General features: G+C 44.3%; 1 protein-coding gene across 5 annotated transcripts in view; it reads left to right on the plus strand.

Annotated features, from left to right (window-relative positions):
- RGS8 (regulator of G protein signaling 8) overlaps nucleotides 1-26,522 on the plus strand; it is a 134,295-nt gene that overhangs the window by 73,492 nt on the left and 34,281 nt on the right. The window contains exon 1 of one of the 5 annotated variants that reach the window (XM_060643766.3): nucleotides 8,413-8,540. The exons of 2 other annotated variants lie outside the window; for them this stretch is intronic. In XM_060643766.3, the coding sequence (XP_060499749.2) occupies nucleotides 8,436-8,540 (105 nt within the window). In that variant the 5' untranslated portion in view covers nucleotides 8,413-8,435. Of the gene's footprint in view, nucleotides 1-8,412; nucleotides 8,541-16,828; nucleotides 17,213-26,522 lie in introns of those variants that run through there. 2 more of the 5 variants (XM_060643767.3, XM_060643770.3) reach the window with 2 other exon arrangements.

Below are 26,522 nucleotides of genomic sequence, written 5' to 3' on the forward strand. Positions count from 1 at the left end.
TATCCTCCAAGGCATGTGTGTGGGGGGTCTTCACAATCTTTTCTAGTTCCATTCAATACCGTGTTTTAGAAAATGATCTGAAACAAATTTACACTGAAATGTAAATGACTGACAGTTGAAAGTGTTACTTCTTCAGGGGAATTTGGATTAAAAAAAAGTTTATGTATTTATTTTGAGAAATAGAGTGCAAGCAGGGGCAGAGAGAGAGAGAGAGAGAGAGAGAGAGGAATAGAGAGAGTCCCAAAAAGGCTCTGCACTGAGAGTGCAGAGCCTGATGTTGGGCTCAGTCTCACAAACTGTGAGATCATGACCTGAGCTGAAATCAGGAGTCAGATGCTTAACCGACTGAGCCACCCAGGTGCCCCAAGATTTTCATGTAAAATAACATACTCTCATACTAATTTTAAGAGTAGGGAAGGCATTCTGGGAACATCAGGTCTTCCTACTTAGGTGGTTAGTTACCTGCTCTATCTTGGTCTTCAAATTTCTCCTCTGTGGCTCAACTTTAGCAGGTGGCATGATTAGCACCAGCTGAACAGGAGAGCCAAATTGCTATCCTGATTTACAGAGTGTATTTCTAAAAAGTTTATTGGGGATTCTGAGGCATGAATCGCACCGTCTCTCCCTGACTTGTTCCTAAACCCCTTCAGTTACAGAAGAAGCTATTAAAATAGATGGCTCCTTTTTCCTTGCTGAGTCAGGGGAATGAGAGGCATTTCTGGGAACTTGAATGCCTTCCAAGAATTGGGAAGGGTCAACAGTTCTATACACAGCCTTGTTTTAAAAGGAACTTCACCCTCCACATTCCGTATCCTTTAATTTAGGTTGTCATTTCCTTGTACATGTACAAATATTTACTCTTACTTTAGCATTGATTCAGTAAATATTATAGGATTGTTCCTAAGGCTCTTTGCTTCATGCTCACCTATATTAATGCTGTATACTGTACAGCATTTTTTAAAAACTATGATACAAAATAAGAATATATTTGACGTATGTCATTTCACATAACAACAGTTCCCTTCACTGTGCGTAAAAAAGTGTCATTTGATGTCTGAAATTGATTTCATAGGTCACTTGCAGTCAGGGGGCCAGGGCTCATGTTTGCACCTGGCTTGCATGTACATAAATGGTCATGTGTGGCATGAGTGCCTCTGATGATGGTGCTGATAATGTTGGCCTTTGGTAATCTGGCTGGCGGTGCCTTTTGTAAATTCATCACTCATTCCTAGCCTGAGGCCACTTTTTCCTCCCAGCAGTCTACCAAGGATGTCTTGAGTCTGAGGTGGTCTCCTGGAAATGGGGGTAGTAAGAGTAGATCTGGGATTCCCTAGTCCAACGAGAGACACACACATAATCCACATCACTAATTCCTTTTGGTGTAGCGGAAATGACAGAGAAAGTGGGAAGGAACCGGTTTTAGTGGGGAGAATCTGGGTGAGGTGTAGTGCTACACTTTTGTCCCACTTTCCATACAGGTCCAAGACAAGACAGCCCTTGCCCCTTACTTGCTTTTCCAAAATTGGCATGTTTTCAGTGGACAACTGAACTGGGGAGAGCTTCTGCCTTTTGAGGGGGAGTGTAGCAGATTCTAGGCATGGGAATATACACCAAAGAGAAAGGGGTGGTGGGGCTTGCCTGGAAATTGTTGAACTGAGGACAATGTAAAACATTGAGTATTTGCTTCCTCAGTGATTAACTCGTCAGTAAATTCAGACATGGAGTCTCAAGGGGAAACCCCTCCAACCCATTATCGCCAACGCTCGCGTACTCTGGGAAATGATTCCTGTGCTGTTTTATATAAGCTGAGAAACTTGCATTTTATACAAGCAGAGAAACACAGAAACCTGAAGTATGGGAACTGGAGGAATCGCTATTTATCTGAGTCCCATTAGATCAAAAGCGGATGTTTGAGTTAAAAACAGCGCTATTTCGGCTCACATTTAAGGCTATAGTTAAATCTCAACTGTATAAATGTAAAGTCTTCATGTACTCCCTTTGACAAGATGGAAAACTTCTTTAGGGCAGAGACTGTATCTCATCCCTACTGTGCATCTCCTGTAAAACCAAGTGCCGTGCTATGCCATTTGTTGCTGTTCAATAAATATTTGTTAAGTGAACGATGCAACTAGAAGTTTCACTCCTACAAATTTTTATCTCAACCCAGCTTTTCTCAACACTCAGCCCACCCCCTGTCCCCTCCCTGACATCCTAGTCAGTGTGTGCCGAGGGAATGCAAACAAAACCCAATTAGGAAGGTAAATCTATTTGGAAATGCACACATATAAACAAATGTAGGCCAAAGGCAAATTTAAATGATTTCTCAGAATTGTCTGTGGTTATTATCCATGACCCTGTGCTGGCCCAATTCTTGCAGATAATCAGGTTATAGTTGATATTGGTTCTGCATTTCTACTTTAGAACAGAGGGAAAAGACAGGAGGATGCTGTGAGCACGGCTTAGGAGAAAACAAAGTCGTGGTGAGCTGAAGACACAAGACAAAAGGGTGGTATTTTTCTTAGCTGAATTCTATGTTGAATTGACCTTTAGACCACCCCTGGACAAGTTCAATTTGCTCTCTCTTTAGGTTGTTCAGGATTGGGCTGTGGGTGGTAGGTAGGATTTGTGAGACCAGAGAAGTTTGCCATTCACATCAGATGCCACCACTTCCCCAGTCCCCAGGGAACAGTTCTGGGTCATAGCTTTTGCTACCACGTAGGCATCTGTCCCAGAAATTTGGGTTGCAGGAGAAAGTGATCCTTCCTCTTCAGAGCAGAGGCGCTGGGAGTTTGGAGAGGTGGAAGCTTAGAGGTGGAATCTTTGCAAAATTTATGTCAGGGCTCTGACTTGGAATTGTATGTTCAGTCTGGACCATTCGGAACCCCTCTATCTCATTCAACATTGCAGAGTGCAGGGCACAAAACAGGCCCTCCAGTGAATGAGTGGATGAGCACATGAAACCGCTGGCTGCAAACAGTCAAGTTTGTTCCTGCCCTTTTGTCATTTGCCTACACTTTCCAATGACCCACTGCACTCCCATTTAGAGGTGACTTACTGAGCCACGTACCTGCAGTTAGATAACTGTGATAGAAGTACGTTAGATGGGCATCTGTTTGGTGTCAGTCATGACAAAAGTTTTTATGTCTCTGGAAGTATTGGGTCATCCCCTGGTGACCTGTGCCTTTGACCTGGTCTAAAATTCCCATCATTATTATCACTTAGGGGTCAGATAGCAAAGTTAAAGAATTGGATTTCTTTAGGAAGTCACAGAAAAATGTAATATGTGCTTATTTAGAACATCATAGATAATGTTGGTATTTTACTTAAGACCTTTACCCCTCTCCCAAGTTAGCTGGTTGAGTCCTTTGTTAATGAGTATGTGAGATACAAGGCAAGTCCTTTAAAACCAAGAGTCAGTGGGAGGAAAGATCAGAGCACACGTAACCCCTCAAGGATTTCAGCTCAAAGACTGATTGGAACTTTTGCCTCTACCTATTTATTTATTTAAAATAGTTTTTATTTTTGAGAGAGGGAGAGAGAGCCCAAGAGCATGAGCAGGAGAGGGGCAGAGGAAGAGGGAGAAAGAGAATCTTGAGCAGGCTCCACACCCAGCCTGAAGCCTGACGCTGGGCTCAGTCTTATGTGAGATCATGATCTGAGCTGAGATCAAGAGTCAGACGCTTAACCCCTGGGACCACCCAGGCACCCCTTGCCTCTGCCTATTTAGACAGAAGAACCTGCTTTCCAGTTTGATCCAGGCTCTGCACCATCACCAGCTGGAAATTGAAATCCTTTGTAAGTAGCATTCAGTCTTCTAGGCTGCCAGATATGATGGATGCATCTAAAGACTAATCTTGGGGTCATCTCTGTAATCTTAGCTCATCCCAGGAGCAGCAGCTCCCTGTGATGCAAGCACTGAAGGTACTTTGAGGGGCATGGTACACTTTGAGGGGCAGAAAGTTCCATTTGTCCCCAAGGAAGATCGGGCATGGATATGGTCCAAGAGAAGTGATAACTCCCATCTGCCTCTTCTTCTGAGGCTAGTACTTTGCTACCAGATAAAGTTTCCTGAAATGCTGCTGTTGCGTCACAGTCCTGCTCAGCGATGCTGTCTGTTGTCCATCAGCTTGAACTCCCACTCTTATTCTGCCACCAATTTCACTTCTTTGCCTCACTTGAGATAGAGCTGCAGGTAGAGGAAGAAGCAGGCTAAAAGTCATGTGGGACCCATTTAACGGGCTTGCAAGAAAGCACAACAAGCATGTTGGGTAAACATATATGACAGTTTTTCAATAATGATTCACAATATATGCAATTTATTTATTAAAATTGGGATGGTAGGAGAGGCTATTCAGCTGGGATTAGGAAAACTTGAATATGAAGCCAGTTCTTCTATATTACTATTATAAATCCTTAGGTAATTTGGTTTTCTTCTGGTGTCTCAATTTCCCCAAAGGTATTTAGCCTACTGGATTGTTAAGGTGATCAGATTAGAGGATTGCGCAAGAGTCCTTTCAGATATTAAATTTTAAATTCAAAGCACTTTCAAGTACAAAATCTCATTTAGTGAATAAAAATTAGAGATTGCATTCTTTTTTTTAAATTTTTTTTAACGTTTATTTATTTTTTGAGACAGAGCATGAACGGGGAAGGGTCAGAGAGAGGGAGACACAGAATCTGAAACAGGCTCCAGGCTCTGGGCTGTCAGCACAGAGCCCGACGCAGGGCTCGAACTCACAGACCGCGAGATCATGACCTGAGCCGAAGTCGGCCACTTAACCGACTGAGCCACCCAGGCGCCCTGAGATTGCATTAATTCTTAAGTATAGTGTTGTTTTGGTGGGGAGGGGTGTACTTAATAAAATGAGAATGTAATAAAAAAGTATTCGGTCTTCCCAGTATGCCTATGGCTTCCAGTCACTCTGCTATTCCTGAAGGCTATGGAAATCAGACCATGGGAGAGCTGTCCTGAACCCTCTGTAGCCAGAGTCAGCCTGAGGAGAACCTGGAGCCTCACCCAGGTATCACCCTGGGCTGGTACTTCCTTTTTTTTTTTTTTTTTTTTTTTAAGTTTATTCATTTATTTTGAGAGAGAGAGAGACAGAGACAACGCGAGTGGGGGAGGGGCAGCAAGAGAGGGAGAGAAAGAATCCCAAGCAGGCTCCATGGTCAGTGCAAAGCCCAACACGGGGCTCAATCTCACGAACTGTGAGATCATGACCTGAGCTGAAATGAAGAGTCGAATGCTTAACGGACTGAGCTACCCAGGCACCCCTGGCACTTCCTTTCTCTTGAGAGAGAAGTCAAGAACAGTGTTGCCCTTGGTTACATTTTAGGGAAGGGATGCTAAGGGGGTGCACTCATTAAAATGTATAGGGACAAAGTAACCCAGTCGGTTGTAAAGTGTATGCGGGGTGGGAGGGGGTGTGTTTTGGGGGGTCAGGTTGGGGTGAGTGGTTACACCTGCTTCCTTCCATTTTCCAGGGCAAATGGCTTCAGCTGCTGCCCAGCAACAGCCGGCTAATCAAAGCCTTTGAGAGTGGCTTTGAAAATGTGTCAGCCAATAGCCATACAGGACCGGCCTAACAGCTGAAGGACACCCCCTCCCCTTCGCTGGAGCAGAGAATGGGGAAGGAGCAGATGGAAACCCTTCTCCCCTTGGCTGGCTCTCAGGGCACATTGTTATGCATTCAGGACTCAGAAGCTGAGACAGAGGCACACTCTTTACACACTTCTGCCCTCGGCCCAGAGCTCCGGAAGGAGTCTCGCAAATCCCTCTGTGGTCCTCTTCACTGGGTGTGAGGTGCAGGATCTTATGCAGTGCAGGCACCCTAGAAGGGTTTGCTCTCTATTAAATTTGCCTTCTCGTGTGGCATTAATCAAACAGCTGAACCATGCCGGCACTGCCGGAGCACAGCATTCATTATGGTCCCCGAGGGATCCCTTTCTCTAGATTTCAGACCCCTGGCTCCTGGAATAGAGATATCCGTTCTGCCGGGAAGTCCCCAAGTCTGAAGCGTGTTGCAGCCCACTCAGGAGACTTTTCTTCCCTGCATCCTCATTGCAATCCCCGTGGTTCCTGGAGTCCCTTCGGATTCCTTAAGTCCCCACGGCAATGAAGCTGACTTTTGGGAGCCACTGCACAGGGAGAAGAGCCTCCAACAAGGATGTGTATGGGAGTTTTCCGGACACAGCCATATGGCGTGCGTCTAGCCTCTTTTGTAAAATATTTTCTACGTTCCCTGTGGCAAGCGTCAGTTTCCAGAGGCTGAGGTTAGGGAAGTTCTCAGGCCTGCTTCCTTTGTCCTCCTGCCATTGAGGGCTGGGTGTCCAAGCTAATCTTTGTTCCCTGGGAGGTGTCTGGAGAAGTTGTCTGTCTGCAGAAGCCCCCATCCTCCCTCCACTCCTCTACCCCCACACACCCAGCGAACTCCTCTGGTGTTTCCCATACCAGGCTTTGCAGACAGAAACACCCACTCAGCAGGGGCGCCTGTGTGGCTCAGCTCATTAAGCGTCGCACTCTTGATTTTGACTCAGGTCATGATCTCATGGTGGTGGGATCAAGCCCCGCATCAGGTTCTAAGCTGACAGCACAGAACCTGCTTGGGATTCTCTCTCTTCCTCTCTCTCTTCCCCTACCCCCACCCCCCAATAAATACATAAATATTAAAAAAAAAAAACACCCACTCAGCCATAGCTCCCCTTTCAATATCTTTTACATCAGATGAAATAGATGAAATGAATGAGGGCCTGTCTCTGTCATGATACGAAAAACCCTCTGCCCCAGAGGTGGAGGAGCTCAGGATGATGGAAGTGCAGCAGGAGGAGAAGGTGCTTTTTTTAAATTGACTTTTTACTTTCAATTCCAATATAGTTAACATACAACATTGTATTAGTGCCAGATGTACACTACGGTGATTCAACAATTCTCGACATTACTCAGTGCTCATCACGGTACGTGTTCTCTTGTCCTCATCACCTATTTCACCCATCCCCCCACCCTCCTCCCCTCTAGTGACCACAGTTTGTTCTCTATAGTTAACAGTCTGTTTCTTGGTTTGTCTCTCTCTCTTTTTTTCCTTTGTTTATTTATTTTGTTTCTTAAATTCCACATATGAGTGGTATCTGTCTTTCTCTGACTAACTTAATCCCCCTAGCATTGTACTCTCTGGATCCATCCATGTTGTTGCAAATGGTAAGATTTCATTTTTCATGGCTGAACAATATTCCCATCGTATATATACCACATCTTCTTTATCCATTCATCTATCATTCAGTACCTGGGCTACTTCCATAATTTTGGTATTATTAAAAAAACTGCAATAAACATGGGATATTTTTGTAATCTTCATATACATACCTAGTAGTGTGATTACTGGATCATAGGGTAGTTCTTAATTCTTAATTTTTTTTTTTTAATTTTTTTTAACGTTTATTTATTTTTGAGACAGAGAGAGACAGAGCATGAACGGGGGAGGGTCAGAGAGAGGGAGACACAGAATCTGAAACAGGCTCCAGGCTCTGAGCTGTCAGCACAGAGCCCGATGCGGGGCTCGAACTCACGGACCGCGAGATCATGACCTGAGCCGAAGTCGGCTGCTTAACCGACTGAGCCACCCAGGCGCCCCTCTTTTCTTAATTTTTTGAGGATCCTCCGTACTGACTTCCACAGTAGCTGCACCAGTTTGCATTCCCACCAATAGTGCATGAGAGTTCTTTTTTCTCCACAACCTTGCCAATATTTGTGTTTTTTTGTGTTTTTGGTTTTAGCCATTTTCACAGGTGTGAGGTGATATCTCATTATAGTTTTGATTTATATTTCCCTGATGATGAGTGATATTGAGAATCTTTTCATGTATCTGTTGGCCATCTTTATGTCTTTGGAGAAACGTGTGTTCATGTCTTGTCCCCATTTGTGTTAATCCTTATTTATTTTGAGAACGAGAGAGAGAGAGAGATGGATAGGGAGAGTGGGGGAAGGGGCAGAGAGAGAGAATCCCAAGCTGGCTCCATTCTATCAGTCAGCGCAGAGCCTGACTCGGGGCTCAATCCCACAAACTGTGAGATTATGACTTGAGCCAAAACCTAGAGTTGGACGCTTAACCGACTGAGCCACCCAGGCGCCCCATCTTGTGCCCACTTTTAATCGGGTTATTTGTTTTGGGGGTGTTGAGTTGTATACATTTTTAAAATATATTTTAGATACTCTTTATCTGATATGTCATTTGCAACAAAGGAGAGGCTGCCTTTAATATGAGAGGATGAATCAGGATGCCTGAGTCCTAGCTCCCTGTATGCAATAACCCATCTTCTGTGTGTAACTTTTTGCAGGATTATAAAAAACAGTCTAACCCAAATAAATACTTGATGTTTCTCTGGGTGCTTTTTTTTTTTTTTTTTTTTTGCAGACATACAGTAAGTCTCTGAGCACTTACATGGACGTGGTGACATATGGAACTACGCGTTCATTACAGAGATGTGTGCACACAGTTGCTAATTCCTCTTGTTCCAGTCTCCTCAGGAAATTCTGTGTTTATGAGGTAAGACTTATTTCAGAGTCAAACAAAATCATGATAAGCATCTGACTCCAGCTGGGACCACTCTACCCTTTTCTTATTCAGGACTGGTGAAATTTTCAACACTTGAAAGAGGGTTTTGCTCGGCAGCAAATTCACCTTCACCTAGATAAGATTGCTGATGTTGTTTTTTCATCCACAAAAAGGAAAAGTCCTGGGGAAAGGTTTATGTGACTTTAATCTTAGAGGGGAAATAATTCTGCATCAGGGAAAGATGTAAGTTTCTTCTAGGGCTTTATGGAATTCTTTTTTGGCTTTCCAGAGAGAAGGGATTATTTTTCTTCAAGGAAATTTCAAGTATTAATAATAAATGACCTTACTGAGTGCTTCTATGTGGCAGACATTTCTGTAAGTGTACAGGTATCAACTTATTTATGATCCCTGTTTTACAGATATGAAAACTGAGGCACAGCAGGATTGAATCATTTGCCTAAAGTCACACAGCTTTTAAGTGGTGGAGTCAGGATTCAAACCTAGACAGTTTGGTTCCAGAACCTGCCCTCTTAAGTCTTATGGTTCCAGAACCTGCCCTCTTAAGTCCTATGATGAATACAATAAAACAAAAATCTAAACGAAGAAATAAACCATACAATGACCCAGATGGTGTCAGCTCCTTATCAAAGGCTGTCAACTAGTTTGTTGAATTTTCATGGCTTTGGCTTCTTCCTTCTCCCTGATTTTATATTGTTCACCATTCTAGCAGAGGGTAGCAGGGGAAGGGAGAAACAGAGGAACTCAAAATCCTTCACTTTACATGATCATCAGCCATTCTAGTAACTGTCAAGTGAGGAAAGTGATTATTTGTGTCCTCCTTCCTAGTATTGCCTCTGGTTCCCTGAATTGGAGACATTATTAATGCATTAAAGATTTTGGAAATCCTACCCTTTCTCATGGCCTTTCTTTTCTTCTACTTCAATTTGAATCATTTTAATAAGCACTCGCCTGGCCTTTGGCAATGAAGAGTTGTGGCCCACTACATTTTCCCAATTACAAGATTCCATCAAATGAAAGATGAGTTATGTTTTTAATACAGCGTTATTTTTTGAGGGGCATTGATGCGGATCGGGGTCACCAACCTTACCACATTATAAGTATATGCTGATTGTAAAACATCTTGGCCACAGAAATGTTAAAATGTGAGAAAAAAATGTGTCTTAGAATTGAGAAAATGTAGTATTTTATTTCCATCTTTCAACAAGGAATAAGCCTTGTTAAGGTAGTATTTTATAAGGGTTCTTCATACATGGTCTGCCCTCTCTGGGTATCAGAATTTTGATTACAGTTGTCAGCTGGAGTTCAGCCTGGTTCAGATATCTATTTTTAACAATAGCTGAAGGGTTGCTCTTTTTCAAGACAAGAGAAGGATTACTTAAGAATAAGGGAATGACTCATAGAAGGGTCAGAGCTTCTTTCTTGTTAGGAAGGAGCTGTCTTCAGTGGCTGCCCCCTAATGGGCTGGAAATTGCGTGAAGATTCCTACCTACGGCAGAAGGATTGAAAACCTCAAGGGAAGTGAGCCAGGTTTGAGATCCACCAGGGCAAGTGAAGAGATTCAAACTCTAGCAGTCAATTCAGACCTAAGGGCTTAGAATAACAGACTAGATTTGGAGCCAACAGTGGTTGAAAAACAAAAGATGGGCTTCTTAGGTCATCGTTGAGAATGGCCTTGGGATGTCTATGAGCTATCTTCAGGACTAGCTGGTGGATTCTTAAATTAGATGGACTTTGACGAAGGGACAAGAAGCAGAGTAGAGAGAATGAAAGCTAGACAAAAAACCAAGATTGTTTTGTTCATGGGAGTATTCCTAGCAATGGTAGGTAGCCTTAGCACAGTGCCTGGCCCATAAGAGGCATTAAATAAACATATGTTGCTTAAGTTAATAAATAAATCGTCTCTCTTGTAGAAGTTCATTTGTTCATTCATCTTTTCATCAAATTTTATATTGAGCACCATATATTTATATAGATGCTCTTAAGTGGGTAGATGTAGGTGCTTGATTCTATGGAAGTTTTGAAATTCCACATCTATGAGACACAGGATATATACAAGCAGTTTACTAAACACTTATCTTAAGCTTGCGCACATGTACATTGGACTGTAGTGTGTTCTGCTATTTATGTCCCATCTCTCATATCTAAAGACTCGACGTAGACTGGGAAATGTCTCTTCAGTTCAGGCAGGAACTCTCTTATTCTTTCATTTGCTTCTGCAGTGTCCGTTGACCAGTTCTGTGTACTGGGCCATTCATGTTAGATACTAGTGTCAGAGGCGATGCTTTCTTAAATGCCTGTTTAAGAGTGACTGTAGGCAGTGTGCAGTTTCTCAAAATTCAGAATTGGTTTGCAGAGTCCCCTCAGTAGGATTCCTGAGCTCCATTAGCTGCACAATTCTGAGTGTGCTGAAATGGAAGAAGATTGTTTTCCCTCAAAGTGTTCTGGGAAAATGTGAGTTGGCAGCTTTTTGTTACAATACGTCCATTTTCATGGTGCTGAAAATTTATCTCACTTATATCTGCTGCAGTGGTGGGAGGTCAGTACTTGCTCTAGTGTCAGCTTCCAGGTCGGTCTGAAGAAAGACTAACCTCTTTAGCAGAAGTTGTGAATGCTAAGATATCCCCTAGCTGTTCCACCAAGTAATTGTTTTGTACATGCAATGTTGTAGGCCAGTGGTTCCCAAATCAAGTTCATCTATTGGTGCCAAAGATAAAGTCATCACTGGTCACAGAAAAATGGAAGAAAAAAATAACACAATGCAGTGTGTGTGTGTGTGTGTGTGTGTGTGTGTGTGCGCGCACACACACACGTATGTACACATATGCACACATACATGTGCATATGAATGTGTACGTGTTTAAATATTTATATTAATTTTATGTACCTAAATGTGGGTGCAGGGTTGCTAGCTGTGCTTTCATGGGAGGAATTATCCTTTATTCTGAGATTATGTCCTTTGTATGTTTTTGGCATCAAAATTATCTTTATTTTATTTTATTTTATTTATTTTTTTTTTTATTTATTTTTGGGACAGAGAGAGACAGAGCATGAACGGGGGAGGGACAGAGAGAGAGGGAGACACAGAATCGGAAACAGGCTCCAGGCTCTGAGCCATCAGCCCAGAGCCTGACGCGGGGCTCGAACTCACGGACCGTGAGATCGTGACCTGGCTGAAGTCGGACGCTTAACCGACTGCGCCACCCAGGCGCCCCAAAATTATCTTTATTTTAAGGTGCTTGGGTGGCTCAATTGGTTAAGCATCCGACTTCAGATCAGGTCATGATCTCACAGTTTGTGAGTTTGAGCCCCACATCAGGCTCTGTGCTGACAGCTCAGAGCCTGGAGCCTGCTTCAGATTCTGTGTCTGCCTGTCTCTCTGCCTCTCCCCTGTTCACACTCTGTCTCTCTCTCTCTCAAAAATAAACATTAAAAATTTATCTTTATTGTATAAAATTATGGCAATGGTAGATAACTCTTTTTAATGTTCTTATTTGGAAAAATAAAAGTTTGATGACCCTGTGGTTGCCATTTGGGAATTTTATAAATTTAACTGGGCCATGATGTATAGGTCTGGAAATCACTGAAATGCTACACGAGGCACTGTGAAGGGTAAAAAGGAATGACTCTTTGCTCTCCAAGAGTAAGCAATTCCTGTAGGAAAATTAGACACTTAGGCAAAATAGCCTGCACGAAGTTAACTTTCAAAGCTGTGTTTGATAAGTGGATTGTGCCATTATAGGTGGGTAGATGAACATACCTGTTATATACAAGAACAATTTAACGACCCTGAAAAAATATTTACCATCCTGAGACAAAGAAAGGTTGTCCAAGGTTTCAGAAGAAACAAACACAACTTGACTTTCTCATAAAGCCTGGGTTTCATTGATTTACCTATGTCAGTTTTGCTCTTTAATGTCAGAAATAAAGTTGGGCAGTTACGATGAAAATGGTGTTCAGGGAGTGGAGCTAGAAGTACCCAGAATGGGCTTCAAAATCTGGGCTACTCAATGATGTATCTGAGCTTTTGCTGTGTAACAAAACATTCTAAAACTTCTTGGCTTAAAACAACAAACATATATTAAGGTCCTAATGATGTAGGTTATTTGGACAATCCTGATTGGGTTGGCTTTGCTAATGTTGTTCATGTGTCCAGAGTCAGCTGGTGGATTGACTGTTGCCTGGGTTATCTAGTATGAGCTCACTCACAAGTCTGGCAGTTGACTGGTTGTCGATTGGTACCATAGTGGTGACTAGATCACATGTTTCTATTCATCCAGTAAGCTTGTGGAGATTTCCTCACATCTCCACAGAGGCTGCAGGAGTTGGGCACTGATAAATATTTGAAACACCTATGCCTGTACCCTGGGAATTTAATCTTAGGTAAGAAAGAAAGCTCCATTTCATCTTTGATTTTTTGAGCACATGGGATGAGGTGAGGAAAGCAAAGTGAAACAAGATATAGTTTCTGCCTTCATGGAGTTTATAGTCTAATGGGAATACACAGATGAGAAACCAGATAATGAAACACATAAGCACGGGTAAGTATAGGATGTTATGAGGAATCAAGGGGGACATTGATCCTGAGTGGGTAGATGGGATATCCATTAGTAGTCTAGGCTGCTTACATATAAACTCATTAATGTTCATAACATCCCTATAAGGCAGGTGCTATGGGTATCCCTGTTTTACAGAAAAAAGAAAAGTTGGATCACAGAAAGGTTAAGTGATGTGCTTGAGGTCACAAAACTGGTAAGTGGCAGAATTGGAATTTGTGTACAGAGTACCTGTTCTTAGCTTGCCACAATCCATGTTCTTGACCATTTCCATTTGCTGCCTATGGAAATGGGGATAGGGGAGAAGTGGGTATAATTGAAGGATCATTCAGACTTCCTACAGAATAACTTCCGAGTTAATAAGTTCCGAGCTGAATTCCTGGATAGGTATAAGTTCTATTCTCTGTAAATAGCCTTTGGATACTTGCAAGTTTCAATCTCTGTGAGTGATGCTCATGTGTGTGTTTGCACATGAACACACGCAGGCCTGTGCCCACATGCACCCACGTATAGAGAGGATTGAACTCTAACAGATAGATATATAAATTGGTCCATATGGTAGGGTTCAGCTTTCTTTGTTCCTTTAATTAACTGTATCTATCTGTCCATTCATCTATTCTATTTTCTTTCTATTTGGAATCTCCTTCCTACCCTGGGACTGGGTTATTTGGATTTTCTTCCTGTTTTTGTTTCCTTTTTTTTTTTTTCTTCAGGTTGTCAGGTTCTGCTTTCTCATTGCCAGAGGTTCCCTTCTGCTGACAAAGGAGGTGGCCCCCTCCCTCCTTTCCTTCTCTTAAACCTTAAGCATTGACTAGGTTCCCTATGACAGGTGATACTATATGAGAGAGCAAAGGAAGCCTTCCTCAACAATGGCTAATCAATCAGAGAGACACAGCCACTTTTGCTGGAAGTAGAATATGCCTGAAAAAGGGAGGGGGGCTAACAAATCATTTAAGACTGAGCTCAGACATTCATTTATGGGATGTGTGTGTGCGTGCATGCATATGTGTGTGTGCGTGTATGTGTGAGAGTGATATACTCTAAGGGAGATATTTAGAACTTACACTTCAGTGAAAGGCAGAGGTTTGTTTTGTTTTAAAGTTTATTTATTTATTTTGCACACGCGAGAGTGCATAAGTGGGGGAAGGGACAGAAAGAGAGAGAGAGAGGGGCGCCTGGGTGGCTCAGTCGGTTAAGCATCCGACTTCGGCTCAGGTCACGATCTCGCGGTCCGCGGGTTCGAGCCCCGCGTCAGGCTCTGGGCTGATGGCTCAGAGCCTGGAGCCTGCTTCCGATTCTGTGTTTCCCTCTCTTTCTGCCCCTCCCCTGTTCATGCTGTGTCTCTCTCTGTCTGAAAAATAAATAAACGTTAAAAAAAAAATTAAAAAAAAAAAAAAAAAAAAAGAAAGAGAGAGAGAGAGATTGAGAGACAGAGAGAGAATCCCAAGCAAGCTCTGAGCTATCAGTGCAGAGCCTGATGTGGGGCTCAAACTCATGAACCACAAGACCATGACCTGAGCAGAAATCAAGAGCCAGATGCTTAAGCAACTGAGCCACCCAGATGTCCAAAAGCAGAGGTTATCTAATTTCTGATTTTGGTTCTTCAACTGTTTCTGTACGTCTACATTATGCAAGAAATGTCCTAACTACAACCAAGGACAGCCTCTGTATATTATTTTCTGCTGTCGTCATAACAAATGATCACAAACTATATCCCAATGGTCTTGTAGCCAGGAAATCTGACATGGGCCTCACTGGGATAAAAACCAAGGTGTTGACAGGGCTGCGTTCCTTTCTGGAGGCTCTAGGGAAGGACCTGTTTCCTCACTCATTTGGGTTTTTTAGCTGCATTCAGTTCCTTGCAGTTGTAGGACTGAGGTCCCCTAGCAAACTGATTGTAGGTCCATTCTCAACTCCTTCCCACCCTCTCCTGTTCTGAACACCCCCCCTTAGTCCCTCACATCAGATCAAGCCCTGCCAATCCAGCCTTCCCAAATCTCTGTACTTTGTTCTTTCCTCTCAGGTGCACTGTTTCATTTTGGTTCTCATCCTCTCGCCTAGGGATTTACAACATAACCTTGATTGGATTCCCTCTCTCCCAGTCCCTCATCACTCAAATGTGTCTTCTCAAAGCACAGGTCTGATCATGAAAATGACACTCTTTTATTTAAAGCTTTTTTTTTTCCTATCTGGTCACAATGTGCCCCTTAAATCACATCCTCCATGGTGGCCTCCTATCCCGCTTCACTTTCTGCTCCAAACACACCAGGCACCTTTAGACTCTGCCTTTGCCCAGGCTGTTCCTCTGCCTTGAGTTCTCCCCCATTGAACTCAAGCTTGTCAAAATCCACAGGTCATCTTCAAAGTGCAGGTCAGATGAGGCCTCCTCTGGGAGGACGTATGTGATTTGTCAGGTGGCTGTCCCCTCCCTCAGTGTTGAGGTGGCACTGAGTCTTGAGCTTACTTATGTCCATGCATTGGAGTCACTTATTTAAATCTGTCTCCCTTCTGGACCCTGTGAGACAGAACTAGGTTGTCTTAGTCATCTTTGCATCCCCCCAACACACAGTAGGCTCCAATGACGGCTGGCTGAATTGACCTGATCTTGTTGAATTGGTGTGATGTTTTTACGCAGCAGTGAGATGGTGACTGTGGCCATCTGTAGAGGCAGTGTGCTGACCATCCGCCATACCCGAGGGGTCATCTGGGGCAGTGCTTGGCAGGACTCTGGAGACAGACCTGAAGAAGAGCACTAGCTTGCACCAGGGATGGACAAGTCCCTGGAAATTTGCAGCATCCCGTCCCCTCCCTCCGGAGAAGGCCCTTATTTGAGATCTCTCTTCCCCTCATTAGCTGAGCTTGCTGAGTGTTCCCCAGCTGCAGCTTCCTTTGGTCCTTCTCCGGCTTCCACTGTTTGTTTATTTTCTTTCCTGTCAGCCTCTTCCTCTGCTGTGGTTGTAAATAGAGCTGATGACTGTCAGCTCCGGGGCCTGTGCAGTGAACCTGCCCCATGTCAGTGGCAGGTCAGGTAGACTCTAGCATCAGATGCTGCGGGTTAGCCCTCAGGCTAAGAAGCTTCTCCAGGCACTGGCCCAAGCTGCCCAGCAGATTTTGCTCCTGACCATCCAAATGGAACTTTACAGACAGAAGCGTCATGTGACATGCTCCATCCCCTCTGGATGGGTGCTCCCTTTTGCTCCTGTTCTTGCCACGGCAACCTCCTGGTCACAGGTTGGGCAGGTGGCAGAGGGGCACTCAGACTTGCCTGCAGTGTAGAGTGATGTGTGACACCAAACGTTTCATGCATTATAGTCTTTCTTGCCAGCTTTTCCCTTCTCTTTGAGAAAGTTGGAGCTGTGCTTGGTCTAAAGTGTCTAGCTATTCCAAATTTCTAAGGCAGAGTGGCCTTGCCAGTTGGTCATGGAAGGAGATGGAGACAACCTTGACAGCAGGCTAGGAATATGGTGCTTCATCTTTCCCCCCACACCACCTAGTCAAGTGATGTTTCCAGCCTGGTCCGTCTTTGAGCCAAGGCAGTGCCTCCTCTCTCCCCCATGCCAGTTACCCGAGTTCACCTCCTTCCCCTCTGTGCAACTCAGGGGATCTCCTCCCTCCTCCCTCCTCCCCCTCCTTCTGCCACCCCCCTGCTCTCTGCCTCTCCCTGAATTCTCCAGAGCAGCCGGCCCCTCAGTGATGAGCTGTCAGCGGGAGAGCCACACAACACAGGCAGTGGCATCCTGCTTCAGTCTTCAGTCCTCCCCCAACTCGGCGTGGCAGTGCGCATCATCTGTCAGAGTGCCCCTCTCCCTCCCTCCGCCTCCCCACCCCCTTCCCTTGCTGCCAGCTCTTTCCCTGTTCATGAGATGCAAAGCCCTGGCGGGCGGGTGAGCAGAGCGGAGCGGGAGCAGGAGCCGCACGTTGCAGCAGCTCTGCCAGGGGCGCAGAGGTGAGGTGGGCCGTGTCCCTCTGCCACCCTCTCCCATGTACCAGGAGGTGGCTGACTCTGTCACTCAGGGCCTCACCGAGCCATGCCCAGCTGGGGCCGGGGCCAGCCACACCTTCCCGGCGGCACTGCCCACCGCCAGACAGGTAAGAGAGAGCAGCTCCTTCCAGCAGGGCCTGGATGGATCTCTGGACTGGCCAACCCCGGCCACAAGTCTTGCTGAGAAGGGCAGGGCACCGCAGGGCAGAAAAGGCACTGCCCTCCTGTCAGTCCTTGTTCATTCTGTCACAGAGCTTTGCAGAGGGGGGCAAGCCTGTCACCCTTGCCCGGAGCGAGAGTGCAGGAATATGCCCATTCTTCCCACTTAGTGGGCGCCAAGCTGCAAATGTCCTTTTTTTGTGTCCTTTTTTTCTCCCCAGTCCTAACTCCTCATACCCCCTGAAACCTGTTTCCTGGTCCCAAGAGATGCCATTTCTTCGCTCAGATCCCTTGTTGGGCGGAGGGGGGGGGGGGGTTGATATCAGGACTGTGGCACTGCCTCTTTTCGCTCCATTCATGTCTTTTCTGCTGCTGTTTTAAGTGGGTCGTCTGCACAGCAGTCTGACTGCCCACAGCATCTGTTTTGTTTCGTCCAAGTGCAGGTCCCGGTGTTGCTGGTGACTAACACTGGTGACACATTCCAGTGCAGGATTCACAATCACAATGAGTCGGAGGCAGATGAAGGTACATTGGAGGTCACCAGTTTTTTCTGTTGTTATCTTTCCCCCCAGCTTTGTTGAGGTGGAATTAACAAATAAAATTGTGATATGTTTAAAGTGTCCAATGTGATGATCTGGTGGATACATGGCGAAAGGATTCCCACCATTGAGGTAACTAACATCCATCGGCAGGTTACTGATTTCTTTCTTTTATTAATTAAATTTGTTTTATTATTATATACATTGCTGGAATAACATCATAATTAAAATTTTGCTCACATTCTGGATTGTTTGCTTGAACATATTCTTAAAACTAGACTTGCTGGGACAAGGTTTTTTGTTTTTGTTTTTGTTTTTGTTTTAACTGAGATATAATTGCCATGTACCATTATATTAGTTTCAGGTGTACAACACAATGATTTGGTTTGTGTATGTATCGCAAAGTGATTGCCACAATAAATGTAGTTAATATCCATCATCATACATAGCTACTGGGTTTTTGTTTTGTTTTTTTGTGTGTGTGTTTTTTTTTTCCTGGCAGGTCACCAATTGCTAAGCAGTGAATTGAGGGCATAGTTGCCACTTATAGGAGGTGATGAGTCCCTGGCATCAGCTAAATGGGTGCTTCTTGGGGCTGTCTCGGTAGTGACTTTTGGGAGGTGTGGAGGAGGAGAGTGGTTTTTCTGTTTCTGTGTTAGAGCCACTCAGTGTCAATCCACTGTTTCACACACATCCTGAAAATCTGGCTTTCAGGTCCTTCTAAGTCCTGATCTTGGGGTGCTTTCAAAGTAATGAAATAAGAAGGAAAACCTGCTGCATCCTGCAGTGTGGGTTGTTTTTTGGATTATTTGTTCCTACAGATTTGGAAAACTTCAGGGTTTTCTTGGAAGATGGAGGAGGTGCTGGAAAGTGGGGGAATGAGATAGCTGTGATCCTGAGATCATATCAGTGTTTGGGAAAAGCTCAGAGCTGTAAACATGCAATGTGATATTATGCTATCGATGGCTGTTATTTTGGGAGTGATAGCCCCGTGAGCACTGAATCAATCCCGTAAACTAGTTTTTGTTAACCATTTGCTCTCTTCTCAGTCCTTAGAGTAGGTTTCCTAGAGAAGGTCCATGGGCCTGGGGTGAACAGGGCTGTTAGAGTATGTAGACAGCCCTGTAGTCCACCGTGTCCAGGCGTCACTAAGCCACCCCTGGGGACCGGCTCCATTAGTCACTTAAAAAAAAAAAATTCACCCAGTGCCTAATACACAAAGAATTGCAAAACTTTCTCATAATATGTGTCTGGTTGGATTAAGTCTGATACTGAAGCCAAGGTCTTTCTTTCATGGGTCAGTTAACTCTGACCTGAAGATCATGGTTCCTTAGCTACGATAGCCATTTCACAAATGCCAGGTACTCCTAGGGGAGTGAGTGAGAGTGTGGATGGATGGCTGAGCAAATCCCATCATAGTTCCATTAACAAAAGCCTCCAAACGTGGATCTCAGTGATGAAGATCTGTTCACGCTGATATGTTGTATAGAGTAGGGAAAGCCCTGGTGGTCCTGGGTTCAAGTCTCCCTAGGGCCATTAATGGAATTACCATGGGCCCTTCACTCAGGGCTACTGAACAACTTTGCTTCTGTAGTCTGTAAAATGGGCACAATAATCAGCACCCAGCTTACTTCCAAAGGTTTTTGTGAGATCTACTAGAAGGAATAATGGTAGCTCCCAGCTACCAAGATGTGCCAGACACCTTTGCTAGGTAATTTCCCTACATGATGCTGTTTAATCCTCTCGACTTCCCAGAGCATATTGAGGCTAGGAGGTTAAGAACTGATCAAATTCAGCCAGAGAAGTGAAAGCAATTTGTAGGTTGTGATTGTGCCACATAAATGTAAGCTTTGTTTTGTGTGATGGCTTCATGGCTTAGACTTTTTGTGCTGCCCATCCTATCCCAGACTGTTTTGTGCTCTTTTATTTCCTCTTGGTCCACACATCTACACCTCCAGAGTTGCTAGAAGTGCTCCTTTGCTCCCCATCTGCGCCTCAGGGATTAGGATGTTTTTCACTGGCCAGGAAGCTTCAGCCTTCTCATCGGGTCCTTTGCTAGTGTGCTGTGTATGGAATTTCCAAAAGGCTTCTGATTTTTCAACAAAAGGTCCTCGAAGGAAGAGGGCCTCTTCCGACCAGGCCTTGTCTCTCAAGGAAAAGTGTTAGAATCTGCTCGGCATCTTTGTGCATCAGAGTGCACTCACACAGCCCTGGGGCCTCCTCCTGCCCCCAGCGCGGACATTCATGTGCGCCCAGCACAGGCTCAAAAGCAAGTTGCCTCCTTTCCCTGAGGGCTCTGTGAAGGTAGGAGCAGATCCCAGTGGGAGAGCTGTCCCTGGAGGAGGCCGGGGCTCCACTCCACTGATTTCTACCACTGTTGCTGCACCAGAGCCCGCCCCTGGTCTGATGGCTATGAGGAGTTTCCTTTTTGCGTGACTCTAAGTGGCTGGCCAGAATGGAGCTGGTGAAAGCCATTGGCTAAAGTCATTGAAAATGGAGGATTAGAAACAGCTTGTTTTATATTCAGAGGAGGGGAGAGGGCCGAAGCTGCCTTCTGCCCACAGCTGTAGACCCTGATGGCAAATGGTAAAGCTTTTGTTACTGCCTAAGGAGGGGAAGAGATTGATAGCCAGCGCCCTGGCACCACAAGATAGGAGGAGAGAGACACATTTCAGTTGTGGCAGTCCCTTGTGCTTACATCACAGCCCCAGGGCTTTGAAAACTAGGTCCTGCTGCTGCTCTCTCTCTGGCCTGCTGCCCCTTCCTCTGCAGCCTCCATCCCCACACCCATTTGGTGTTGGGCCTCTGCTCTGTGACTGACACCGTCAGTGTGACTTCATGTTTTCATGAGACTGAATAATGTACAATCCATGTTTGCTTATATATCCCACTGAATTCTTACAGTAAAACAGGAGGTTGGCATTGCCTTAGTAATTCTGATTTCATAGATAAGAAAGCAAGGTCTTCAGCCAAGATGACCCAGCAATGAATGGGCAGAGTTGGAACGTGAACCCTTGTCCCCAGATCCTGGAGCCTGTACCATTTCTATGACTCTGTACATGGTCTCACTCACTTGTCTGCTGGCTGGTTCAGCAAATGTTTATTGAGCATCTTCTTGGTGCCAGGCACTGTACATGGTGTTGGAGATGTAGAGATGGCAAATACAGCTTTCACTTACATAATGTGCACAGGTAATGTACTCTGCCTGGTACATTGTTTGGCACACAGGAAATGCCTCAATGTTAGTTGAATAAATGGATGAATGAGTGAATGAATGAATGAATACACTTTCCTGCCCTTGATGAACCTAAGAGTCTGATTAGTAGAAGAGAGTTGCAGGCACCAGATCAGGCCATGTTCTGATACACAGAAGCATGTCTGGGAGCACATGGTAGGGCACTTATGGAATCTGGGTGTGCAGGGGAGGCTGCTTGGAGGAAGTGGTCCTGAAGTGCAATTTGAAGGATGAGAAGGCATGAACGAGGCCCAGAGATGTGGAGCCTGTGGTATGCGCTCAAGATTGTGAACCACATGGAGTCATTGGAGCATGAAAAACAAACCAGGGGAGTGGTGGGTGGCCCTCGAGGCAGGTGGGACCCAGCTCTTGGGGAGCTCATGTGTTAGGATGTTTAACTTTATCCATAGGCCAGGGGGCTTATAGGTTGTGAGGAGAAGTGAATGTAGTCATATTTGTGATTTAAACTGGTTACTATGGCTGCAAAATGGAGCTGAAGTTAAGGGGGTAGGTTGATCACAGATACCAAAGACAACGAGGACAAGAACCAGGGATGAACAAGTGGGACATGTAGCAGGGCAGTACTAGTAAGGATGGAGAGGAGGGGACAGATGTGAAAATGATGAGGGAGATTTGACCAGTAAGATCTGGTAATTGGTTGACTATAGGAGATAAGAGAAAAGGGAGTAGTGTCTAAATACTTCCTTATTTCTGGCTTGAGTTACTCAGTGGTTGGTGGTGTCAGAAACTGAGACCAGGAATTCCAGAGGAAGATTTGTATGTGTATGTAAGGTGATGGGGGTGGGGTGGGGGATAAAATGGGTCAGGAGAAGAAGGGGCTATGATATGGTTAATTATTAGACATATTTTTATTTGTTGTGCCTGTGGGATACCTGACGGGTATGTTCAGCAACCCATGGGCTGTAAAGAATCTATATGATTGGAAGAGCGACCAGAATTAGAGGAAAATATTCAGAAGTGGTCAGTATACCCAATGTAGTTGGGACTACAGGCGAGGATGAGATTGCCCAAGGAGCATTTAAAGAGAGAAGAGCAGGAAACCAAGGTTAGAGGGCAGGAGAATGTCAGCATTATGGAGTGGGCAGAGGAGGAGCCAGCAAAGGAGACCAAGGAGGTCGAGGGGGTGGAGGTGCCAAAACTAAATCACCACCATAGCAAATGCACCCAGAGGTCCATGAAGACAAGGACCATGGACCACTGAACCTCACAATATGGAAGTTGCTCTTTCAAGGGAGCGGTAGGGATGGAAACCAAACTGCAAAGGATGGAGGAAGGGATAGGAAGTGGGGAAACAGGAAATTCTTTCAGGGAGCTTTGCTGACAAAAGGAGGAAACTCCCACCCCAGGGGAGAATATTTTTGTAATGAAAGAGTATTTTTATTTATAAGTATAGAATAACATGGGAGAAGGAAAGAATAAAGGTACAGGGTTGATAAAGCAGGGCAGATGGGAAGGAGGGGCTCAGGGCCACAGGAGGAAGGATTTACCTTGAGTAGACACATCCATGAATGGTGGGAAGGAAGGAAAGTTGTGTGTAAGTGTGGCTAGAATCGCAGGGGATGAGACAGGGAAAGGGCTTGAGATACTTCATATCTGAGGCCTCAATTATCTTGGTGAACCAGGAGATCAGGGTAGGGGTGTGTGTAGGATTGTGTGTGTTGCATGAGCCCTCTCTTTGCCTCCACTGTGGACTCCCACCCTTCAGCTGCCTTCATGGAAGCCAGCTGGCCAATGGGAAGCTAGTTTGTAAAAGCCAAGTTCACTGTTTGAGGCTGAGGTTACAACAGGAATGAAGAAGGGTTGGGGAGGTAAGCACACAGGTCGTCATTTGTATCCTGATCCAAGACTTACTTACCGTCCTGGATTCTGGTTGTGGAGATGGGCAGCTCAGCAGTGGGCAGAAAGGATATGGCGGGATTCCACCCCAGGAGCTCTGGGCTGGAGTTCTGACCATGCCTTACGAAATGTGACCTTGGGCAAAGTCTTTAAAGTTTACTTTCTGTAGGTGATAACAAAGACTCATACCCCCTCGAAACCTCTATGAATTTTGGCAACTGCTCCATAGAAGTCAAATAAAAGGTTTTTCTGAAAATGGATTTATTCGTGGGAAAGAAAACTTACAATACAGGAAATCAATTCCTATTCAAATTGCCTCTTTCTGTATTTCAGTTTTCTTGCACTAATAGTTTACACTTCATAGGCTTATTTTACTGAAGCATATATTGTCAGTGGTCACACTATATAAAACAGTTTTATGCACAATTTTAAATATACACAAGAGAATAGAACAGGGAACACCTGTGTATAACCTCCCAGCTTCAACACCCTGCACTCCCATCCACCCTAAATGATTTTGAAGCAATTCCCAGGTAACATATTATTTCAACTCTAAATATTTCAGAATGTATCTCTATATAATAAGTTGCTTAAGAAAAAAAACCCCTCAATATCACATTAATATCAATATCTAATCAGTGCTTAAATTTCTTGTAATATTTTATGGTTTTAAATTTGAATCAGGGTCCAAAATAAACTCCACATATTGCATTTGGTTGATAGATAGATATGTGTGTGTGTGTGTGTGTGTGTGTGTGTGTGTGCGTGTATGTGGACACACGCACACACACACACACACACATCTAACACTGGTGACCATTGTTGGAGGAACAGTCCTATAATTCCTAAAATCCCTATAACATTTCATTTTGTGTCATTTTGCCCCGTGTTGGTGTACCATTTAATTTTAGGAGGCCTAAGGAACAATTGCATTAGACTCCAAAGTTTCTGAAGTTTAATTTTAAAATTCCTTCTAGATACACTTAAAAGGAGAAGCATAACAATAGTGAATAAAGAAAAGAGGACAGAAAAGGCTCAGTGAGTGGTAAGGAGACACATGAGAGCTCAAGAGGAACAAAAGAGAATGAAAAAGGTACCAGAGACACATGTAACCCCCTATCCACCAAGACGCTTGAAAAGCCTCACAAACGTGTTTCATACATTTTTGTGTCACCTCGGTTAGCAGGTAGTACACATGAATATTTTAATAACAACGTTGTATTCATTTAGGGCATTTTCCCGAACAGTGTATCAAATAGTGGGCAGATGTCATCCAAGTAATCCCCTATGTGAAGTAGGGAAGTAGTAGGAATCCTAATTCCCATTTTACAGATGACGAAACAGACGAGACGGCTAATGATCGTGGCTCACATTACACACTCATTTGCCATTTGCCGTTTGCCGTTTGCCAAGCATTGCTCGAGCCACTCGGTTAATCCATGTAACAATCCTCTAATAAGCCTACAGCTTTGGTACTGTTATCTTCATTCTACCTGTGATGAAAACGACTCAGGAGGAGTAACGTGCCCATAGTCACAGATCTGGAAAATTACAGAGTAGGGATTGAAACTCAGGCCTGTCCAACCCACTTTTCTTTTTTCCAGGTCAGTATACTCCCCACTAAATCAGCGATTTTTTTAAAAAGACGTATATACTTACTTGCTGGCAAAATTCTATTTCAATATTTTTATTTATTTTTGAGAGAGAGTGTGTGAAGTGGGGAGGGACAGAGAGAGAGGGAGACACAGAATCCAAAGCAGGCTCCAGGCTCCAAGCTGTCAGCACAGAGCCCGACTCGAGGCTCAAACTCACGAACTGTGAGATCATGACCTGAGCCGAAGTCGGATGCTTAACTGACTGAGCCACCCAGGCACCCCTGGCAAAATTCTATTTAAAGAGAAGTCCAGAGTATCACCAAGTATAATACAGATTTTCCTTGACTTATGATGGGGTTATGTCCTGATAAACTCATCATAAGTTGAAAATATCCTAAGTCAAAAATGCATTTGATACATCTAACCTACCGAACTTCATAGCTTAGCCTGGGCTACCTTAAACATGCTCCGAACACTTACTTTAGCTACAGTTGGGCAAAATCATCCAACACAAAGCCCATTTTATAATCAAGTGTCGAACATCTCATGTAATGTATTGAGTACTGCACTGAAAGTGAAACACGGGATGGTTGTAAGCATACAGGTTGGTTGTAAGGGTATTAGTTGTTGACTCTTGTGATCTCGCGGCTGCCGCTGTGCAGGATCATGAGCAAGCATCCTACCACGTATCACCAGCCTGAGAAAAAGAGCAGAATGCAAAACACGAAGTCTGGTCTCCACTTAATGTGTGTCCCTTTCTCACCACAGCAAAGTCACACAGTCATAAGGGGAACAATCTCAGGTGGACCCATCATAAGTCGGGGACCATCTGTGGTAGGGCATACAGTGGACTAGAATTTGCAAGGCATCTTCCTTCCCACATCCTTTTTATAGGATCCTTTATAGGATCCTTTTCTTTCTTATAGCCACTCTGAAAAATAAACAGGACAGTTCATTTGTGTTTTATGGGAGAAGAAATCAAAATTCAAAGCTCTGTTGATTAAATAAACACACGGGGCATTTGGCAATAAACCTCCTCCTCTACTACCATGGCTTTTAAAAAATATTATATTGCAGACAGTAATTCCCTTTATCTTCATGATGTTAGTGACCACATAGCTAAGACCACATTAGGATAGTGAGTGTCATGGAGCTAGTTGACGCAGAGTTAGGACCAGAGGTCTTTTCTTCTCATTCCAGATCCTGTGCTCGTTCGGGTCTCTGTGCAAACCTCATGGGCCCACACCTTTGCTGACTTCTTTCCGCATCCCCTCTGATATTCCTCGTGAGAAGTTGAGCAGACTTATTACAAATTAAATATCTGGATGCTTGAACTGATGAGCAGGAAATGAGGCTGCTAATACTCAGAGGGATGAAATCGAGACGTATTTTTTTTTTTTTTAAGTAGAATTTTGGGCCGAGTGGCCTCTTTCTGTCCTTCCCTTCCCTGTGTCCTTCCAGTCTCCATGGAAACCCCAAATCAATGCAGCATATGTTGATTCATGTTTCTGCTGTTACTAGGAAGCTACAGAGTGGAAATTGCTTTTAAAAGATTTGTGGAAGAGCTTTAGCATGCTGACCAGAATTCAAATCTAATATCTGAATGACTGTTTCATTAAAAGCTTTTAATGTGGCACTGTCTTAGGTGGTATGTTGATTAAATAAACACACAGGGGGCATTTGGCAGTAAACCTCCTCCTCTACTAACATGGCTTTTAAAAATATTATATTGCAGACTGTAATTCCCTTTATCTTCAATTTAATTACATTTTTGTGGCCTGTGTGACAATGCCAGGTGCTCCTTTTGCTCTTGATTAATTCCACCCTGCCCTGACTGCACTGTTGGGAACAATAGTTCGCAAATACCCATGCTGCTGCCCCTGAGCGTCGTTAGCGTTAGGCTGACTGCAGTCTTGACCCTGAGACTGTGGTAGTCCAAAGTGTTTGTGCCATAAGGAATCCTCGGTGATTTTTCAGAATTTTTTTTTATGAGCTCAAAATCAAATCCAGCTGACATTTATTAAACACCTGC

This window comes from Panthera onca, chromosome F1 (assembly GCF_046562875.1).
Source record: "Panthera onca isolate mPanOnc1 chromosome F1, mPanOnc1 haplotype 2, whole genome shotgun sequence".
In the NCBI taxonomy this organism is placed as follows: domain Eukaryota; kingdom Metazoa; phylum Chordata; class Mammalia; order Carnivora; family Felidae; genus Panthera; species Panthera onca.